The sequence below is a fragment of the Pempheris klunzingeri genome, chromosome 5 (assembly GCF_042242105.1).
Source record: "Pempheris klunzingeri isolate RE-2024b chromosome 5, fPemKlu1.hap1, whole genome shotgun sequence".
In the NCBI taxonomy this organism is placed as follows: domain Eukaryota; kingdom Metazoa; phylum Chordata; class Actinopteri; order Acropomatiformes; family Pempheridae; genus Pempheris; species Pempheris klunzingeri.
In genome coordinates, this window is record NC_092016.1 from 1947805 (window position 1) to 1970227 (window position 22423).

General features: G+C 42.9%; 1 protein-coding gene across 1 annotated transcript in view; it reads left to right on the top strand.

Moving 5' to 3' along the window:
• Nucleotides 1-2260: 2260 nt before the first annotated feature.
• Nucleotides 2261-22423, top strand: part of LOC139201162 (sodium channel protein type 4 subunit alpha B-like) — a 32681-nt gene continuing 12518 nt past the window's right edge. Inside the window, exons 1-16 of the mRNA XM_070830416.1 lie at nt 2261-2391; nt 6785-6962; nt 7041-7172; nt 7433-7551; nt 7948-8037; nt 9973-10101; nt 11601-11686; nt 11845-12060; nt 14060-14123; nt 14224-14365; nt 15301-15504; nt 16185-16245; nt 17578-17804; nt 19707-19810; nt 20498-20921; nt 21879-22250. Of these exons, the coding sequence (XP_070686517.1) occupies nt 2288-2391; nt 6785-6962; nt 7041-7172; nt 7433-7551; nt 7948-8037; nt 9973-10101; nt 11601-11686; nt 11845-12060; nt 14060-14123; nt 14224-14365; nt 15301-15504; nt 16185-16245; nt 17578-17804; nt 19707-19810; nt 20498-20921; nt 21879-22250 (2652 nt within the window). The 5' untranslated portion in view covers nt 2261-2287. The remainder of the gene's footprint in view (nt 2392-6784; nt 6963-7040; nt 7173-7432; nt 7552-7947; nt 8038-9972; nt 10102-11600; nt 11687-11844; nt 12061-14059; nt 14124-14223; nt 14366-15300; nt 15505-16184; nt 16246-17577; nt 17805-19706; nt 19811-20497; nt 20922-21878; nt 22251-22423) is intronic.

Genomic DNA, 22423 nt, shown 5'->3' on the forward strand with positions numbered 1-22423 from the left:
ACGAAGAAGAAGAGAGGGGGAAAAAAACACAATTAAAAACAAAAGTTTGATTAATAAAGTTCACTAAATATTCACTATAAAAACATTTATCTATGTTCATCATTAAATCTGATTTTTTTTCTTCCTTCTACTGAATTTATCAGCTTCAAATGGTGAAATTGGAGGAAAATGTTTCTGCTAATCTGATAAATGGAAACATGCAAACACCAATATTTAGGCAAGTTAGGCTTATTTTTTTGGAACCAATATGACAACAGGAAAAATTAAAGTCATATATGTTCATGATTAGAGCCATCAGGAAGAACATCAGCGAGACCTTCAAAAGTTCATCCAAAGTCCTTCTGCTGTAAAGTCAACTACATGTAGGTGCTGCTTTTTGTCTTTTCTTAGTCTATTTTTGTTGCCGAATTGTTTATTAGGAGTTCCTGTTTGCAGTGTACTCATTTATATACAGACAACTATCACTGGATTACTTGGATACTGAAGCGAATTTAAAAACACAACGATTCTCAAGCAAGTTCTGATGCATCTTTTCTCAATGACTTTTCTAAACAGATTTAGGGACGTTTATTACGAGTGGACACCAGAGATAGGGGATACCACTGGGAAGCATAGCTCACACTGAAAGACATCAATGTGTGTTTCATGTCTGTTTGTTCAGATTTGACTGAGTTATGACCCTGAGGAGGTTTTTTGACACAAATAATCTCAGGCTTTTGTCTTTGTACCGATGAATATCATTTCCTCTGGCTCTCCCTAGCTTCTCCTCCGTGTCCTCTCTCCTCACTCAGGCTCCTCCGTGCCGGACAATCGGGCGTCCTGGGATCTCCGTCTCTCCCCCTCTCCCCCGGATCCAGATCCAAACATCGTGCCTCATTCCAGATGTTTGGATCTGGATCAAATGTTCGGATCTGGATCTTTGTCCTACAGGAGATTCAAGCTCTCTGTGTGTTTGCTTATGTTCTCTGTACGTATAACATCCATTTATGTCATCTATGTTGTTAAAAAGGGATTTTTGTCATTTCTTTCTTTATCTGAATCGAGCATCTAAGCATAGAGGTTGTTGTATGCTGTCGTATTTTTGTGATATTGAGCTTTATAAATAAAACCAACTTGACCAATGGTGAGAATATCACTCCATTTAGATATAGATAGATAGATATAGATATAGATAGAAATACTTTATTGATCCCCAAGGGGAAATTCTGGTGCTACAGCAGCAAAAGAGCAAAAGCGAGTAAAAGTGGCCACCACCATGAACACAACAATAAATAAGCAGATAAATTGATAAAAAGATTAAAACCAAAGTGCGAGTCAAATTAAATAAAATAAAAACTATAGTGCACGTTAAAGAACAGAAATACATATTTGTTAAATAGCAGAGGGTGCATTTACCGCCATTAATAATATTATTACTGCCATGCTTTTCTTTTGGAGCTGTGTGTAACAAAAATCCCCCTGGGGATTATTAAAGTAATTCTGATTCTGATTCTGATGCTGTCCTCATTCAACCCATGTTATCCACATGTTGTATTAATGTAGCCCACATGTTGTCCACATGTAATCTGCACTCAGGTTTTATGTTTATGTGTGTGTGTGTGTTGTTTGTGCTACAAAGACACAAATGTGTGTGTGTGTGTGTGTGTGTGTGTGAACAGTTGAATGTTGGCAGTGGTATAAAGTGCTCTTCATTCACAGATGAACAGAAATGAGGCCGAGTTCTCAGTTAGCAGACAATAAAATTCTTTGTGTCTTTTCTTCTCTCGGTGCGTGTGTGTGTGTTTTAGTCTGTTAGAGTTAGGCAATGCTTTCAGAGCTTCCAGGAACTGGCCGTAATGTTCTGATGAAACTATGCGGACAACAGGAAGTGTGTTTGTGTGAAAAGGAGCAGCTGGGATGCTCTTTTAGTGTGTGAGTGTGTGTGTGCGTGTGTGTGTGTGTAAGAGTGTGTGTTTACTATAATGATGAACAGAGGAGGGCTGACAGTGATATAATCAAGATGGAGAACAGAAGGAGATTGAATTGCAAGCAGAGTCATGTAGAAATTAAGTTGGGACAGCCACAGTCATCTCTGCATCCGAGGCAGGGAGGAGCCAAAATGGCCGACACTGAAGCCTGCAACGACCCAACCCTGCAGACGCATCACTCTGGATAAGTGAAGTCAACATTAAAACAGGTTTGTGAGTCAAGGAGTGGCAGACCACTCAAGACTCAACAAGACAGACAGATAGACAGGTAGTGGGACAGAGCTGGGGCAGGTGGATGCAGAGGACAGACAGCTGCAGCCATGGCAAGCAGAAAATTGTCATTTTTGGAGTTTTGGAGGAGCAAGAAGGAGAGAGAGGAACTCCTGGAGAGAGCCAATCAGCTGAAACTTCTTCCATCACAACTGTAAGTCTGATTTGCTCCATACATACATGTGTTAAACGTGTGAGAGCTGTCTCACTGTCTGACAGACAGTCTGACTGCTTGCAACAGGTCAGTGACTTCAGTTTAATGGCCAAATGCTCACAAAGTGCATTATGGTCAGGTTTCATCTTCATGCAGCTCAGATTTCAGCAGAATTTCCCCAAAAAATGGTGCAAAGAACGTGTGAATTAATGTGCCTTCATCCACAAAACAAGGGCGTGCACAGTAGGGATGGGCAGTATATCTCTGCAATGCTAATTAAGGTTTTAAACGCAAAAACATAGTATTTTCTAACGGCGTTTGATGGACAAAATACTTTACCGTGGTGTATTTTTGTGTTTTGAAAATATTGAAGATGCTTTTCCTCGTGATGATGTCACCCAGGCTTTCTTGAGGAGGGGTGAAAGTGGAGTTAAAAGGGGGTGCGACCAGATAACTAAGTGGTTAGCGTGCAAACAGTATGGGATCGATGTCCTCAGCAGTGATTCCCAGCTGGCTGGACCCTTTGATGCATGTCAGTCTCTCTCCACTGTCTCTATCAAGTAAAGGTATAAAAGTAACAGACTGTCTATTTGCATTCGGGTTAAAAATATGCAATATATCGAATATTAAGAATATTATTGTCAGTTGATCAATGAGGAAGAATTGTTTGGGTACAGGACTTTCTATCAGGAGATCAGGATTCATGTCTCCAAGTGAGATTAGCTGTCAAAATGTATAGATTATTTGTAGACTACGTCAATTTACATGTTTTAATTTTCATTTTTTATTATCATTGTCAGTTTTCAGTCACAGTTTGGTTAGGTTTAGGCAACAGAACGACTTGGTTAGGTTTAGGAAAAGATGGTGGCCTGGGTTAAGATAATAAGTCAAATACAAATAAATACATAATATAAAAAGGCAGTTAAACACAAAATATACTCTTTAAAAACATCTATGCACCAAAACACAGGTGCAAATAGTATTATTGGCTGCTGACACCCGGGTGCAAACAGCATCTGCTTAAAATGAATCATTAACAACAAAATAAAAGACAGAATGCAGTTAAAATGGTAAACTAAGTTAACTATATAGTGAGTTTCAGAGCTGTGGTATAAAAACCTTAGCATGCCGACGAGAACGTGTAGCCGGCGCCACCGTTATGTCACCAGTTGGTTTGAATCTCGTGAATCTTGAATCTTTGAATCTCTTGAATGGACTGCCGTTGTGAAGCCTCTGGTTTGGCGTTTTGACCATCGCCATCTTGATTTCTTTGGAGCCAAAAGTGATGCTAAACCCCAAACAGCTGCAGCTCAGTGCAGGTCGGAGTTAGTTGGTGTTCAGATCCAGATCCACGCCGACCACACCCACTCAGGTGACAGGAAGTGGACTCCATCTCCAGACATCACTGGCACAGCCTTGTAGTGCAGCATCTGTAGTTAGAGAGGATCTTTGAGTTGCATCATGCTGCAAAATACACTATATTGTCTGTATTTTCTATGTTTTATACTTCTTCTACTGTAGCTGTACACATATATGTTTGTGTCTGCTGTGGCTTTGTAAATTTCCCCTGTCGTGGGACTAATAAAGGAATATCTTATCTTATCTTATATTCATTTTCCTCAAATTTCATTATTTTCCTAAAGCACAGTGCAGCCAGGAGGAGTGTAAGAGGGGAGAGTGGCTGAAAAACAAGAAAGGGGATCTCAGGGATCTCAGGAATTTGAGGTCTGCAGGCTCAGAAAGCTGCAGGTCAGAAAAAAAAGAGTAGTTTGGATAAGAAAAACAGCATATCTGAGTTTATTAGCTAATATATCTTTTGCTATATAATAGTAGTTGATCTTGAAGGACTCTTTGGCAAGTAAAGTCTGATGTTAGTTTAAGAGGTTGTGCAGGAATGTATGATTTGTTGATGTTCAGTCTATGGACCTGGCTGGATACATCTGGTGTCGGCATTAAGAGGACGAAAAAGTCATAAAGAGGAGCTTGTTTCACACGAAGATCTCTCCCTGTTGAATGATGAACGACGAGTGGATTTACAGATGTTGAGGTTAGAGGTGAACGTACACTTTGGGGGCTAATCCTCAGATGACAAACTAAATCCGCCAAATTAAAGCTCAGCTTTTGGTTTGGGTTTAACGCAGGAACACAGCTAATGCTTGTGCTAACTTTTACTAATGTGACGTAACACTTGGTAGAAACACTTGAGAAGAGCAGAGGTGTGGCGACCAAACCTGTGCTCCTCTAGACCAGTGGTTCTCAAATGGGGGCAGGCCTACCCCTGGGGGTACATGAGATTTTTAAAAAATATTTTAAAAATAGCATCAATTAAAAAAATCCTTTATAAAATATATTTATTCAATAAATATTTCAATAAAATATAAATGTAAGTTCATAAACTGAATTTTATGTCAAGTAGGCTATTCAATTTAATCACCCCAAACCCAGAGTCTCCCCCATACCAGGATGGTTTGACCCAACCTGGCTGCCACCTGGCATCACCTGTCACCTGTCTTGAGGACGCAAACAGTGGAGTCCTCGGTCTCCATTAACCCGGGTCCTATTGGCGCTTACCTACTCGGCTCGACTCGGTTTGGTTGGTTTTCCATTACAGTTGAGTTCCACCTCAACGTGAGTGGTGTCGTCATAGCAAGGTGGGCGGAAAACTCCTCTGACGTCATTGGTATGGGACACAACACAACTAAAAGGACTCGTTGGACCAGGTGTTGTTTTACCTGCAGTCATTTTCCATGTTTCACTTTTCGCTAAATGATAAAAAAAAAAAAAAAACGCCCGGTCGCTGTTTCCAGGGTTTTAAAAATGGCGGGACAACGAGTCGCTCTCGTGACTCATCCAGTGACGTCACTCCCTGGCCAATCAGTGGCCTGCAGTATGTTGACGTCACATTTTCAGCTCGACTCAGCTCGAATTTGGAGCCCCGGCAGAGGAGGTACTAAAATACCACCTGTTGCCAGGTACTGTCACCTGGTGGACAACCAGAAAGACCGAGCCGAGCCGAGCCGAGCCGAGCCGAGTAGGTTCTAGTGGAAAAGCGCCATTAGTAAACAAGGCGAGTTAGCGGACTCACCGGAAACACCGAGGACTCACCGGAAACACCGAGGACTCAGGTGACTCAGGTGATTCTGTTCACTGACTTCAGCCAGTGAATCTTAGTAATAAGTTAAATAAGCAATAAACAGGTGGTTAAACACGCTGGTGTTCGTTATGTGGCTGATATATTTTATGCACATGATGATGATGATGATTATCAGTAGTAGTGGTATATATATATAGAGAGAGCAACATATTTTATTGTAAGCAAAACAACAACAAACTATAGTTGTATTATCATTTTAATTGTTAGACAACAGACAAAAATGCTTACAGGCATATACATGTTTTAATTTTGGTTCACTTATAATTGATTTGCACATTTTTGTTCCATTTGTTGTTATTTTTCATTATCAACCCCCTGTGAAATATTTTTTCACAGGGGGTACATCACTGAGAACCACTGCTCTAGACGATTCGTAAAGATATAAATGACATCACAGAAAACTTTTTACTTTACTGGAGTAATAATGCTGCTGTAAATATTATTATATGGGCTTTGAGCTCGACTGGTCTCGACAGCAGGGGAGCAGCTTTTTGTACTGACTGTTTTTGTACTAATACAGATACTAGTCGATCTGGAGAAGAACATTCTGGATGATATTTATGTATTTTTACAATAATAGGATTTACAAAATACAATTTTCTCGTTTTCAGACCGTTTTAAGGCAAGTTTGGAGACTTTCAGACTGTTTTAAATAAAGTTTGGAGACTTTCAGACTGTTTTAAATAAAGTATGGAGGCTTTCAGAGTGTTTTAAATACAGTTTGGAGACTTCAGACTGTTTTAAATACAGTTTGGAGACTTCAGACTGTTTTAAATACAGTTTGGAGAATTTCAGAGTGTTTTAAATAAAGTATGGAGACTTTCAGACTTTTAAATAAAGTTCGGAGAATTTCAAACTGTTTTAAATAAAGTTCGGAGACTTTCAGACTTTTAAATAAAGTTCGGAGACTTTCAGACTGTTTTAAATAAAGTTCGGAGACTTTAAGACTGTTTTAAATAAAGTTCAGAGAATTTCAGACTGTTTTAAATAAAGTTCGGAGACTTTCAGACTGTTTTAAATAAAGTTCGGAGAATTTCAGACTGTTTTAAATAAAGTCCGGAGACTTTCAGATTTTTAAAAATAAAGTTCGGAGACTTTCAGACTGTTTTAGGTATCTCAGCATTAACTTGCATTTTCTGTGCAGCAGCCATTCCACATGTTTACATGCTGTAATTATGTACAGCTAATAAGTACTTAATAGTTCATCCCTGCTCTGGTATGGCTCCCCTTCCTCCACAGGAGACAGTTGCACAGCGACAGCGGGGTTCGAGCGGCGCTGCAGAACAGCAGGTTGGCGTCTCTTCTGCCCCCTTGTGGTAGAAATGTCTTTAGGCGCTTCTCACCGACCTCGCTGAGGGAGATCCAACAACCCCATGAAGCCGAGGAGAAGGAGCCGAAGAAGAAGAAGAAGAAGGAGGTAAAATATTTCTTTTGTTTGAGATATCTGCACGTTTTTAAGTCCTCCCGTCTGATTGGCCGGATGTCTTGTTGACAGGTAGCGGAGAAAGACAAACCGTCCGGTGACCTGGAGGCCGGGAAGCCCCTCCCATTCATCTACGGGGACCCGCCCTCTGAGCTTCTCAACACCCCATTGGAGGAGCTGGATCCCCACTACCAATCACAGAAGGTCTCTGTCTCTCTCTACTTTAATAAAACAGACTTCTGAATCATGTCAGAACATCAAAACCAGGTTCAAAAGAAACCGACGAAGACGTCCAGTATGTTTTTAAAGCTGTTAAACTGAGTCTGAAGCATCAGGAGGAAAAGTTACTGCTGCACTTGTGTTGTTTTAACACTTTAGTTTTCCTCGCAGCCACTAAATGAAGTCATCATTAACAGACCGAAGTTAACAGCTGACCTCTAACCTTTGACCTTTGACCTCTGCAGACGTTCATCGTGATCGGCAAAGGAAACATCATCCACAGGTTTAGCGCCGAGTCGGCCTGTTACCTGCTGAGTCCGATCAACCCGCTGAGGACCGTCGCCATCAAGATCCTCCTTCACTAATATCCTTTGTGATGTCACAACGTGCTCCTCCCTGATTGGTCAGCAGTAACCGGGTCAAACTCATGTTGATGTCGTTTTGTGTAATTTGTTTTCTTGTAGTCTCTCTCTTGCATCCTTTTGTGGTTGTTTTTGTCTCTTTGTGGTCATTTCGCAAGACTTTAAGGTTTTTTGTCTCTTTTTTAATTTCGATTTTAAGTCTAATAATAGTAAATAAGTACTAATTTACTAATTGTGAAGGTTTTGCACATCTTTATGATTGTTGAGCATCACTTGCTCTTAAACCAACTTAATGTTTTTTGCAGAGCGTTGTAGTTTGGTTTTCAGCATTTTTATCACTTTTTCAGAGATTTAGTTAGTTTGACAGTAAGTTTGTTTTTTTTTCTTAACACCAAAACTTTATTCCATTTCTTCATCCTGGCAACAATCCTGACCAACTGTGTGTTCATGACGCTGAATGAACCTCCAGCGTGGAGCCAGACTGTGGAGTGAGTTAACACACACACACACACACACACATTGAGCACTGATGTGACTCTACAACCGAACCAGAAAAACAAGAAGAAGAAGTGTTGACTGCAAACTCCAGTCTGGAAATAACAGAAGAGTCACAGCATAAAACTGTAATTCAAAGTCAAAAGTTCGTGGCTGAGGAACAAAGTCTCTCCTCAGTGTCCAACGCTCATTATTCATCATCATTCTGAGGAAAAGCAGATTGAAAGTCACAGAGTTTGAACTTTGACCTCCATGCAAAGTTTTTAGCCCTGACTTGAATGTCTGTCCTCAGGAAATGAAACACTGAGCGTTTTGTCTTTGATGGAGTCACATAACAAAAAAGTGGAAAACATTTTAATTGAGTTCAGTTCGTGCCCCCCTGAAGGCTGCAGATTATTAAAACCTCATCCCGACGATTGGCTGAAGAAGATCGGGGTGTTTCATCGCTAACGTTACGTTTAAAGCTCAGCTATCAGTTGGGGTGTAAGACTCAGTCAATTGTCCGTATGCTGCATCCAAGGCTTTTGATGCTGTTGCTCGTGAAGCTTTGTTCGATGATGATTGATCAGACTGATGCTGATGGGTTTAAATCACGTCCACAGATGGCTGATGAAGGCGTCCCACAAGGTTCAATATTGGGACTCCTTCTATTCACTCCTACTGTACATAAATCGCATTTATGACTAACTGAACTGAGCTCTATGAAAAGATGAGAGATCATCACTGTCATACTTGTGTTTTCATTTATAAGATAATTATATTCTGATAACATCTTTACAGACTGGTACACTTTTATTCGTCTTTTTTTTGTACGTAATGTCAGGCTGCAACTAACAACAAATTTAAAATTTCAGATTAATCTGCTAATTAATCTGTTTTTTAATTTATTGTTTGGTCTATAAATGTCAGAAAATATAGAAAGCCCATTTTAATTTCCCTCAGGCCAGGGTGCCTTGTTTAGACGTCTTGCTCTAACCAACAGTCCAGAATTCAAAGAGATATAGGTAACTGTGATAAAAACAAAAGAAAAAGACCAAATCTTCACATTGAATAAGCTGGAATCAGCATTTTATTTCATTTTTGCTTAAAATAGATCTTTGTGTTAACCATGTATTGTGTCTTATAAAAGCTACCAGACTCCATTGACAAAAACAGCAATTTTAGCAACTCCTGTATTCTGTGAGGTAAAATCACAGTTTTTTTCAATGGAGTCTGGTGGCCTTGAAGAGAGCGATATAACGGCTGTTTGTGGTTAAACCAAAAGGATCTGAGGTGATTTACTGGACTAATTCCCAAAACATGTAAAGGTTTAAATATACTAAAGTTATCCTTTAACTATCTAACGTACGTGAGATTTTTAAAAACTATTTTAAAAAGTATTGTAAAAACTATTTTAAAAATAGCATCAATTCAAAAATCCTTTATAAAATATATTTATTCAATAAATATTTCAATAAAATATAAATGTATATTCAATTTAATTCCCCCAAACCCAGAGTCTCCCCCATACCAGGATGGTTTGACCCAACCTGCCACGTGCCACATGGCATCACCTGTCACCTGTCTTGAGAACGCAAACAATGGAGTCGAGGTTAAAGCGTAGCAGCAATGCTGCTGGAAACACGGAGGGACAAGAGCCAAAGAAGGCGAGACCAGAACCCTGAATCACCGGGTTCATGAGTCCTGTGTCAGGTACTGAATCAGGTGTCCGAGGTCTCCATGAACCCGGACCCGAAAAATATTTCACAGGGGGTACATCGCTGAAAAGAGGTTGAGAACCACTGCTCTTTTAGTTTCTAATGAGAACATTTCATATTTCTACCGTGTGATTCTGCCGATTTGGGAGTGTTGGTCTCGTTGCAACTGTCATATCGATGGTCGCACTTGAATATCGCGGCGTTCTCAGTGTTTTTTCTGTCTTCAAACAGATACGTGTTCATAGCCATCTACACGTTAGAGGTCATCGTAAAGCTCGTGTCCCGGGGCGTCTGCGTCAGAAGATTCACCTTCCTCAGAGACCCCTGGAACTGGCTGGACGTCATGGTCATCATCCCGGCGTAATTATCAATAACACATATTCAACTCAGACATCCCTCTCTGTGTCTCTGTGGGAGTTTGCCATCTCTTTGTGCTTGTTCCTTGTTTCCTTGTAGTCATTTTTATTAGACTCATTTTGAATCTGTAGTAGTCGTTTCAACTCCCTTTGTGGGTCCTTTTGTGTCTCTTTGTGGTTGTTTTGTGTCTTTTTATAGTTGTTTCAAGTGTATTAGTGCTGGTTTTGCATCTCTTAGTCATCTCTTTGCGGTTGCTTTGCATCTTTGTTGTCATTTTTTGTCTCCTTGTAGTTGTTTTGAGTCTTCCTGTAGTCGTCTCGTATGTCTTTTGTAGTTATATTGAGTGTCTTTCTGCTTGTTTAGCATGTTTTACATACCTTCACCATCTTTTTGTGGTTGCTTCCTTTGATTGTGCTTGTTTTGGCATCTCTTTGTTGTCTGTTTGTAGTCATTTTGTGTCTCCTTGTAGTTGTTTTGAGTCTTCTTGTAGTCGTCTCGTATGTCTCGTATGAGTGTCTTTCTGCTTGTATAGCATGTTTTGCATATCTTCACCATCTTTTTGTGGTTGCTTCCTTTGTTTGTGCTTGTTTTGGCATCTCTTTGTTGTCTGTTTGTAGTCAGTTTGCGTCTCCTTGTAGTTGTTTCTTTGTTAGTATCTTTGTTCTCGTCTTTCATCTCTTCATCATCTCCTCGTAGTACTTTGAGTCTCTTTCTGCTTGTTTTGGCATCTCTTCGGGGTTTCCTGAGTCTGTTCGTATCTCTTCCTGTCCTTGTCATCTCTTTGTAGTCGCTTCGAGTCTCTTTGTGCTCGTTTTGCGTGTCTTTGTTGTTGTTTTGTGTCTCTTCATAGTAGTTTCAAGTCTATTAGTGCTTGTTTGAGATCTCTTTTGTGTTTCTTAGTTGTTTGAGTCTCTTTGTATCTCTTCATCATCTCTTTGTAGTCATGTAGTTTGTAATTCTATGAGTCTGTTTGAGTCTTCTTGTAGTCGTCCCGTATGTCTTTGTAGTCATATTGAGTGTCTTTATGTTCATTTTGCATCTGTTTGTGGTTGTTTTGCACGTTTTACATCTCTGCACCATCTCTTTGTTGTTTGTCTGTTTGTATCTCTTCATGATCTCTTTGTCATTCTCCGGTGTCTCTTTGTAGTCGTTTTGAGTCTCTTTGTTGTCATTTTGAGTATATTTTCAGTTGTCTGAGTCTCCTTGTTATCATTCTGTACGTCTTTGTAGTCAGTTTGAGTCTCCTTGTAGTTGTTTTGAGTCTCTTTGTATCTTTTCATCTCTTCATCAGCTCCTTGTAGTCATTATCTGGCTCGTTGTGCTTGTTTTGGCATATTTTTATGGTTTCCTGCATCTGTTTGTATCTCTCCCTGTCTTCGTCATCTCTTTGTCGTCAGTTTGCGTCTCTTTGTGGTCGTGTCATTGATCTCCTACCAGGAATGCTACCAGTCTATTTAAACTGATGATAGTCATGGTGGCGATGACGTGTTTCTGTGTTTCAGATATATGGAAATTTTTGTAAGTTTGGGGACATTTTCTCTGCTGAGTACAATTCCTCGAGTACTGAAGATCATCACAGTCATCCCAGGTCACTGTGTGTGTGTGTGTGTGTGTGTGTGTGTGTATTCATACATTAAAGGGTTATTACGTAGCGGACAGCTTTTTCTGTTTTTATGTCAGTGACTGGACGATTTGAATTCTGATGCAGTCTGTCAGTTTTTAAACTCCACCCTCTCTCTCTCTCAGGTCTGAGGACGACTGTCGTAGCTCTCGTTCAATCACTGAAGAGGCTCGCTGGCGTCTTCGTCCTGATGGTTTTCTGGATCAGCATCTTCGCTATGATTGGCCTGCAGATCTTCATGGGAAGTCTGCGTCAGAAATGTATGATGAAACTGACCTTCAACCGCAGTGACGAAACAGAAATGAGCAATTGGGATTTCCAAGCGTACATCAACGACCCAAGTATGATGATGATGATGATGATGATGATGATGATGATGATGATGATGATGATGATGATGATGATGATGATGATGATGATGATGATGATATTTGTACCTAAAGTGTTCGGCAGATTTTTATTTATTTGTATTTTACAGGAATAAAACTCGCTGGTCGACATTACTGTAAACGTAAATTAGAATAACGATAAAAATAAAACATCCGATAATAAACTGTCGCTCTGACAGTCGTCATGTTCTCAGCGCTTCACGTCATCACAATGATCCGACAATAACTGTCTGTCTGTCTGTCTCTTCCTGTCTGTCTCTTCTTGTCTGTCTCCTCCTGTCTGTCTCTCCCTTTCTGTGTCTTCCTGTTTGTCTCCTCCTGTCTGTCTCTTCCTGTCTGTCTCCTCCTGTCTGTCTCTCCCTGTCTGTTTCTCCCTTTCTGTGTCTTCCTGTTTGTCTCCTCCTGTCTGTCTCTCCCTGTCTGTCTCTCCCTGTCTGTCTCTCCCTGTCTGTCTCTCCCTTTCTGTGTCTTCCTGTTTGTCTCCTCCTGTCTGTCTCCTCCTGTCTGTCTCTCCCTGTCTGTTTCTCCCTTTCTGTGTCTTCCTGTTTGTCTCCTCCTGTCTGTCTCTTCCTGTCTGTCTCCTCCTGTCTGTCTCTCCCTGTCTGTCTCTCCCTTTCTGTGTCTTCCTGTTTGTCTCCTCCTGTCTGTCTGCCTGTCTTCCTGTCTGTCTCCTCCTGTCTGTCTCTCCCTGTCTGTCTCTCCCTTTCTGTGTCTTCCTGTTTGTCTCCTCCTGTCTGTCTCTTCCTGTCTGTCTCCTCCTGTCTGTCTCTCCCTGTCTGTCTCTCCCTTTCTGTGTCTTCCTGTTTGTCTCCTCCTGTCTGTCTCTCCCTGTCTGTCTCTCCCTTTCTGTGTCTTCCTGTTTGTCTCCTCCTGTCTGTCTCCTCCTGTCTGTCTCTCCCTGTCTGTCTCTCCCTTTCTGTGTCTTCCTGTTTGTCTCCTCCTGTCTGTCTCCTCCTGTCTGTCTGCCTGTCTTCCTGTCTGTCTCCTCCTGTCTGTCTCTCCCTGTCTGTCTCTCCCTTTCTGTGTCTTCCTGTTTGTCTCCTCCTGTCTGTCTCTCCCTGTCTGTCTCTCCCTTTCTGTGTCTTCCTGTTTGTCTCCTCCTGTCTGTCTCCTCCTGTCTGTCTCTCCCTTTCTGTGTCTTCCTGTTTGTCTCCTCCTGTCTGTCTCCTCCTGTCTGTCTGCCTGTCTTCCTGTCTGTCTCCTCCTGTCTGTCTCTCCCTGTCTGTCTCTCCCTTTCTGTGTCTTCCTGTTTGTCTCCTCCTGTCTGTCTCTCCCTGTCTGTCTCTCCCTTTCTGTGTCTTCCTGTTTGTCTCCTCCTGTCTGTCTGCCTGTCTTCCTGTCTGTCTCCTCCTGTCTGTCTCTCCCTGTCTGTCTCTCCCTTTCTGTGTCTTCCTGTTTGTCTCCTCCTGTCTGTCTCTTCCTGTCTGTCTCCTCCTGTCTGTCTCTCCCTGTCTGTCTCTCCCTTTCTGTGTCTTCCTGTTTGTCTCCTCCTGTCTGTCTCTCCCTGTCTGTCTCTCCCTTTCTGTGTCTTCCTGTTTGTCTCCTCCTGTCTGTCTCCTCCTGTCTGTCTCTCCCTGTCTGTCTCTCCCTGTCTGTCTCTCCCTTTCTGTGTCTTCCTGTTTGTCTCCTCCTGTCTGTCTCCTCCTGTCTGTCTCTCCCTGTCTGTCTCTCCCTTTCTGTGTCTTCCTGTTTGTCTCCTCCTGTCTGTCTCCTCCTGTCTGTCTGCCTGTCTTCCTGTCTGTCTCCTCCTGTCTGTCTCTCCCTGTCTGTCTCTCCCTTTCTGTGTCTTCCTGTTTGTCTCCTCCTGTCTGTCTCTTCCTGTCTGTCTCCTCCTGTCTGTCTTTCCCTGTCTCCTCCTCTCTGTCTTTCCCTGTCTGTCTCCTCCTGTCTGTCTTCCTGTCTGTCTCCTCCTGTCTGTCCCTCCCTGTCTGCCTGTCTCTCTCTCTGGTAGTAAACTGGTACCACCGGCCTTATCACACTGATCCTCTGCTGTGTGGAAACGGCTCTGATGCTGGGTACGTACCACACCACTATGATAATAACTGATGAAGATGATGACGATGATGAAGATGATGATGATGATGATGATGATGATGATGATGATGATGTGTTCAGGGTCTGTCCGGAAGGTTTTTACTGTCAGAAGGGGGGAAGAAACCCAAACTACGGCTACACCAACTTCGACGACTTCGGCTGGTCTGTGCTGTCTCTGCTCAGAGTGCTGACTGGAGACTTCTGGGAAAACCTGATGCTGCTGGTCAGTGACAGACTGGTCCCAGTACACAGACTGGTCCCAGTACACAGACTGGTCCCAGTACACAGACTGGTCCCAGTATACAGACACACAGACTGGTCCCAGTACACAGACACACAGACTGGTCCCAGTACACAGACACACAGACTGGTCCCAGTATACAGACACACAGACTGGTACCAGTATACAGACTGGTCCCAGTATACAGACACACAGACTGGTACCAGTATACAGACTGGTCCCAGTATACAGACACACAGACTGGTCCCAGTATACAGACTGGTCCCAGTATGGTACCAGTATACAGACACACAGACTGGTCCCAGTACACAGACTGGTCCCAGTATGGTCCCAGTATACAGACACACAGACTGGTCCCAGTATACAGACACACAGACTGGTCCCAGTATACAGACTGGTCCCAGTATGGTCCCAGTATACAGACACACAGACTGGTCCCAGTACACAGACACACAGACTGGTCCCAGTACACAGACTGGTCCCAGTATGGTCCCAGTATACAGACACACAGACTGGTCCCAGTACACAGACACACAGACTGGTCCCAGTATACAGACTGGTCCCAGTATGGTCCCAGTATACAGACACACAGACTGGTCCCAGTACACAGACACACAGACTGGTCCCAGTACACAGACTGGTCCCAGTATGGTCCCAGTACACAGACACACAGACTGGTCCCAGTACACAGACTGGTCCCAGTATGGTCCCAGTACACAGACACACAGACTGGTCCCAGTACACAGACACACAGACTGGTCCCAGTATAATGATGTCTGTGTCTTTACCTGTCTGTGTCTCCACCTGTCTGTCTGCTTTGCACTCATCTGTTTCACCTGTCTCTACCATCTGTCAGTCTCTCACTCTCACTCATCTGTCTCACCTGTCTGTCTCTCCACCTGTCTCTCTCTCTGCAGACGTTGCGAACAGCAGGTAAAATCCACCTGAGCTCCTTCCTGGTCATCTTCTTCCCCGGCTGTTTCTGCCTCGTCAGCCTCTTCGTGGCGGTGGTTGCCATGGCGTCCGTGGAGCCGGAGAAGGTCAGGGTCACCGAGGCCAAACGGAAAGAAGAAGAGTTCCACCGGATCCTGGAGGCGCTGAAGAAGAGAGAGAGACCGGAGGTGAGACCGTTTCAGTTCATCCTTTGAATAACCTTTATTCAGCCGCAACGCTGTGACGCAGTCCGGTGGAGGTCGTCAGTTTTTAAAGATGGACGACATGGCGGCTCCCCTAAACGTCCGGATCTGTCTGTCTGCCTTCCTGTCTGCCTGTCTGTCTCACCAGTATGTCTCTCTCTCGCCTGTCTGTATCTCCTCTCCCTGTCTGCCAGTCTGTCTCTTTGTCTGTCTGTCTGCCCGTCCCTCCCTCATCTGTCTCTCTCATTGTCTCACCTGTCTGTCTGTCTCTCCACCCGTCTGTCTCCCACTCTCACCTGTCTGTCTTACCTGTCTCTCTGTCTCTCCCCTCTCTCTCTCTTTCACCTGTCTGTCTGTTTAGCACTCATCTGCCCTAGCCCATTGCTAACTTCCTGTTAGCCCTCCGCTAACTTCCTGTTAGCTCTCCGCTAACTTCCTGTTCCGCTAACTTGAATGGGGATAAAAGGGTTTAATTGTGTGGCTCTTGTAGACTCTAAGAGTTCAAATATGGCTTCTGTGGTTTTTGAGAAAGTATCTCAATAAAAACAGTGAAACAATGAATAAAGGTGTGTTATGAAAGTCACAATGACATGTTGTCATATGGTCTTAATGACAAAACAGGATTTAATAGTGTGTGTGTGTGTGTGTGTGTGTTGTTATTACAGCAGGCAGTCTCAGAGATAGAAGATGGTGAAAACAAGAGCGAAGAGCAAAAGCTCATAGAAGGTAAACACACACACACACACACACTCACATGCAAAACAGATGACTAAAAACCTCTTAATCACATTTTAATCATGTCACGACATCACTTCCTGTCTAGCATCTGCTCTGCTAACTTCCGTAATTCAACCAAACACTTCTTTCATCTGCTTCCCTGAAGAAATAAGCGTGTTCTTGGAGTTTTCAGCTCCGCTCCAGCACTGGATGTTAGAAACTAAAACCTTTTGTGTTATGTTTCCCATAACTTTCACCCAGATCCATAAAACTTAGATTTTTTTTGCAGCCCTCTCTCTGCCTCTTCTATCTAGCCTGCAAACGTTTAGGGATTATGGGAAATGGTGTTCATTAAAAGAATAACAAACTCAAATATTATATAAACAACAATATCAGATAGTTGAAAAACAAATTTTCAGTCATTATTTTAGAGTTTTTCTTACTTCTGGAAGTTTCCCTACACGTTTGTTTTCATCCTCGGTTGCTAACGAGTACATTTAAAGATTTAACACATCATCAGAACTGAGCCTGAACCTCAGTCACTTCCTGCCTCGTTCCTGTTTACATTTCTGCCTTCATCGATTGGTTAAAGTGGACGCTTTTAGTCCTTCTGACAGAGGAGACTTTTACATTAATGTTCCTCACATCTGAACTGCTAAGACCTCAGATTTTACTTCATGTTTATGTGTCGCCGGCTTCCACTCAAAATGACTTTATGACATTTTGCTGCTTGACACCAACAAACAAAACACATGAAATTACCACCACGTTAACCCTTAGAGGTCTGCGATCACGTGACGTTTTCAAAGCGCAGAAACAAAAAAACTAAGTCACCTGGAGCTCTGCGGTCAACTTCACCCGAAAGTGCAGATTTGAAAATCTCTCCCAGTTTTTGTTTGACGTTGATAGACCGCGTAAAACCGGAGATATGATGGTTTTAATTTGATAGTACAAAAATATTTAAAAGTGGGATGGGCAGGCGTTGCAATTAAAACCATCATATCTCCGGTTTTACGCGGTCTATCAACGTCAAACAAAAACTGGGAGAGAGTTTCAAATCTGCACTTTCGAGTGAAGCTTTGAAAATGTCATGTGATCTGAGTCATCTGGTCATGTGGTTAAGTCAAGGAGGTTCACGAATCCTTGAATCCTTCATTTTGAATCCTTGAATTGTTGGGTCTCTCTCTTAATTAAAGAGTTTGGTCTAGACCTGCTCTTTCTGGAAAGCGTCTTGAGATAACCCTTGTTATGAATTGCCGCTATATGACTAAAGATTGACTTTCTGGTGTCACTGTGTGTGTGCTGCCCTCAGCTCGTCTCACTATCAGCGTTGTGTTTCAGTACCTGAGAAGGACCAGAGGTCGTGCTCTCCGTGTTTGTTTGGCTTCACCGACCGCTTCCTCAAGTGGAACTGTTGTGGCTGTTGTCCGCGACTCCAAGCCTTCGTCGCGAGCCCGTTCTTTGACCTGGCGATTGTCATCTGCCTCATCATCAACACCATCTTCATGGCCATGGAGCATTACCCGATGACGATGCACTTCGAGGAGTTTCTGTTCACTGGAACTTTGGTCAGTGTTAAAGAAAAGTCAGAAGCAGCGCAGCAGTCTCTTCAGACCACTTTATAATTCTCTCTGCAGAGGGTTAAAGCTGCAATCTGCAGTCACTTCCTGCATCTGTGTCAGGTGGTGTGTCCTCAGCCCCGCCCCTTTTAGGAGAGCAGCTGCAGGTCCTGAGTCTATTGAACGTGATCACAGATTATGACTAAGTAAATAATGGAGCCAGTTTTCACAGGACACAGATCCTCTGAACACTGTGACGCTAACATGGATTGAATCTGTCTCAGAGACAGAGGAGGCCGTAGAAGTTAACTTTAACTGAAGATGAACTAATGTCCTAAGTGGACTTTGAAGCTGTTTCTAATAGAAAACTTTCATTCTGCTCCACCAGGGGATGTTTTGGTTATTTTTAACCTGGTGTTGTCCAAAGCTAGTTAGCATGTAAGCTAACAAGAACAAGTGAGTCGCTGAACAACAGCTAACTACAACCTCCACTGAGCTACAGTCTGACTGATATTAAACAGCTGGAGCTCAGTGCAGGTCGATATTCAGATTATTGATGCTCCCACTGCTCCGTCTGCTTCCCCCCATCCACACCGACCACACCCACTCAGCAGACAGGAAGTGGAACCCATTTCAGACCACTGGCACAGCCTGAAATGTTATCTTTAGTTATAGAGGATCTTTGATGTAAACATGTCTTTGAACTGACACAGAGAAGAGGGGTGTTATGGGTAACCGTGGGTTAAAGATGTAGAGGTTTGTTTATACTGTCACCTGAGTGAAACAGGTCTCCTTTTCTTTATGGTTTGATAAATAGATATGACACTACCCCCTAGTGGACACGTATGATATAGAGTATCATGCATGAAAAGTCAACAACGACTCCCAGGGTGCATTTCACTGACTCGCTGCAGCCAATCACAGAGCTGAAGCTAAAGATTACACTGCTGAGAAAACAGATTTTACAATGTGAAGCTTCAGTTAATTCAGTTTCTGATTCCGGATCAGGACATAAAGCGTTTTTTTAATTCTCAGTCACTCTGATTTACACCTCTGACTGGCCTCCTCTCCATAGCAACAGCAGCTGAGGCTCATGGGTACTGTAGTATTTATACAGAGAGAGAGAAAAAAAAGAGACTGAACAGAAACAAAGTGTAAATAGTTCAAACATGGGCTGTGTGAAACAAGTGGAGGTAGCCAACGTCACCCGTTGGTTTTATGGACTGCTGTTTTGAAGCCATGAGTTTGGCTTTATGGGTGTCGCCATCTTGGTTTTAAGGAGCCAGAGGTGACGTCTGTTCCATGAAGACCGCCTCTGATTACTCTCACTCTTCTTGGTTCTGTTTTCCTCTAAATGGGACCATAATTTACTAAATGAACATCCTGCGGTGTCGAAGAAGACTGCAAACTAGCGACTAGCTCATTTTCTCATTAACTTCCATTCATTCTAACTTAAAATGCAGGTTTAAGGCCCGTCAGTGTCGACTTCACTGTTCAGACCCAGAAGCTACGTCCACTTCTTTCATACAGTCTGCAGTGTTAAGTAAGGTTCAGAAGATCTATTGAAGAAACATTTAAAATAAAGAATGCTTTTGGAACCAGCAGCTCCACACACTGAACAACTCGTACATGTTTTAAAAGAAAATGAAGAAGAAGAAATCGTTGGCGCCTCATTGAAATACAAACTAATGAAATGTATGAGTGAAATAAAGTAATATCATAAATATAAAGTATTATTCCGATTAATCTGTTGGAGGATGCGTGAGTCATGCTGTTTTAATCACTCACTGACACCTACGCGGCTCTGGCTGCTTGTGGTGACATCACAAATCTACCCATCAGGCTGACCAATGAGAGCAGAGCTTACAGATGACCTCAGTGTTCTAACCGTGACCTCCGACCTTTCCCTAGGTCTTCACAATGATCTTCACAGCCGAGATGGCCGTTAAGCTCGTGGCCATGGGCCTGCGCGGGTACTTCCAGGTCAGACTTCCTGTTTCTTGGCAGCTAGAGTGGTGATGACTGACAGCCGTTCCCATGGTAACGTGTGTGTCCGCGGCTGTTCTGTTGCCGCGGTTACAGGTGCGCTGGAACATCTTTGACAGCGCCATCGTCGCCTGGAGTCTGGTGGTGCTGTTTCTGATGGACATGAACTTTTCGATGTATTTTCGCGCCTTCATACTGGTCAGTGTGGCGACATCATCAGAATTAACACATACTATTGTTAAATACTGATATTACTGTCTACCTGTCTGTTTACCTGCCTCTCTCCTTACCTGTACTTTACTTGACTACCTGTCTCCTTTCCTGTCTCCTTACCTGCCTGTTTACCTGCCTGTTTACCTGTCCCTTTGCCTGTCCTCTAACCTGTCTGTGTCTCTGTCCCCTTACCTGTCTACATGTCTCCTTTCATGTCATTCTTACTGTATGTCTGTCTGTGTCCTTGCCTGTCTAACTGTCTCTTTACCTGCCCACTGTCTGTCTACCTGTATTGTTACCTGTCTACCTGTATCATTACCTGTCAACCTGTATCCTTTCCGGTCTCCTTACCTGTCTGTCTACCTGTACTCTTACCTGTGTCCTTATATGTCTATCTACCTGTATCCTGTCCGGTCTTCTTACCTGTCTGTCTACCTGTACTCTTACCTGTGTCCTTATATGTCTATCTACCTGTATCCTGTCCGGTCTCCTTATCTGTCTGTCTACCTGGACCCTTACCTGTCTCCTTACCTGTCTGTCTACCTGTATCCTCACCTGTCTCATGCCCAGTTGCGAGTGGTTAGACTGGCCAGGTGGTGGTGGTCCTTCCAGATGTTGCTAAAGCTCATGCAGATTTCGGTGAGAGCTGTGAGGAACCTGACTCTCCTCCTGCTCATCATGGTCTTCATGTTCTCCGTGGTCGGCATGGAGCTGTTCGGTGGGGACTACAGGGACAACGTCTGCCGCATCTCAGCCGACTGTCAGCTTCCTCGTTGGCACATGTACGATTTCTACCACTCCTTCCTCATCATCGCCAGGGTCCTTTGTGGGGAGTGGATCGAGACCCTGTGGGACTGTATGGAGGTCTCCAATGACGCCATGTGTCTGATCTTCTTCATGATAGTCGTCATCGTCGGAGATATGCTGGTGAGTCTCTGCTGGCAGTTTCTGACCTGAGTCTGGATCCTGTGTGTCACTATAAATCCTGTCTTGTTTTAGGCCTTGATTCTGTTCCGGACCTTGTTGCAGATGCTGAATGTGTTCCCAGTATTATTTTATTATAAACTTGTTCTTGCATCACTCCCTGGTCTTGTTTCAGGTCTTGAATCTGGTACTACCCTTTTTGCAGTTTCTCAATGTGTTCCTGGTCTTGTGTTAGATTCTGAATCTGTTCCCATTCATATTGTAGTTTCTAAATGTGTTCCTGAACCATTGATTTAGCTAGATTCTGAACCTGTTCTTGAATTACTTCCTGCTTTATTTCAGGCCCTGAATCTGATCCTATCCTTATTTTGGATTCTGAGTGTGTTCCTGGTCTTGTTTCAGGCACTAAATCTGTTCCTGACCTTGTTTTAGATTCTGAATGTGTTCCTAGTTTTGTTTTAGATTCTGAATCTGTTCCCAGTCATACTGTAGTTTCTAAATGTGTTCCTGAACCATTGATTTAGCTAGATTCTGAACCTGTTCTTGAATTGCTTCCTGGTCTTGTTTCAGGTCCTGAATCTGGTACTACCCTTTTTGCAGATGCTGAATGTGTTGCCAGTTTTATTGTAGTTCTAAATCTGTTCTTGAATTACTTCCTGGTCTTGTTTCATGTTTTTAATTGTTCTTGGCCTTCTGAATGTGTTCCTGGTCTTGCTATAGATTGCATTACTTGCATTACTCCCTAGTCCTGTTTCAGATCTTGAATTTGGTACTACCCTTTTCGCAGTTTCTCAATCTGTTCCTGGTCTTGTTTTAGAGTTTGAATCTGTTCCCATTCATATTGTAGTTTCTGAATGTGTTCCTGAATGTGTCTGTACCGTTGATTTAGCTAGATTTCAGATCCATAATCTGTTCCTACCCTTGTTGTGGATTCTGAGTGTGTTCCTGGTCTTGTTTCAGGCCCTACATCTGTTCCTGACCTTGTTGCTGAGCTCGTTCAGCTATGAATGTGTGACGGCTCCAGAACCAATGGAGAAAAACAAAGATATAAGCCGGTTGCACACGGCGGTGGCCTCAATCAAGACCTGGATTGTGGAACGTGTCTGCCCTTTGCAGGGAAAGAAGAAGCATGTCATCCCAGACCACACAGGTAGGAAGGAGTACCTGGCCTTGGACTTGACTTCTGACCAGCTGGCGTCAGAGCACAGCACCCTCAGCGGCGACCATGGCAACCTGACTGGCAAATACCATAAGACTGAGTCCCAGAGGGCCCCCATTGCTGACACCGAGATCGAATTCAAGACGCCTGAAAATGAAGAAAAAGAGAAAGAAGTAAAACATATTTTATTCTATTGCAGTGTTTCACCTAAAGCTGAATGTTTGAAAGACAACTGAAAGCTAAATTATCCCTGATACAGATACTAATATCTACTTCTGCAGTTTTTTTTATACTTAATTTCTCCTTTTTGCTCTGTCCAGTTTAGCCGTATTCATTAACTGATAGT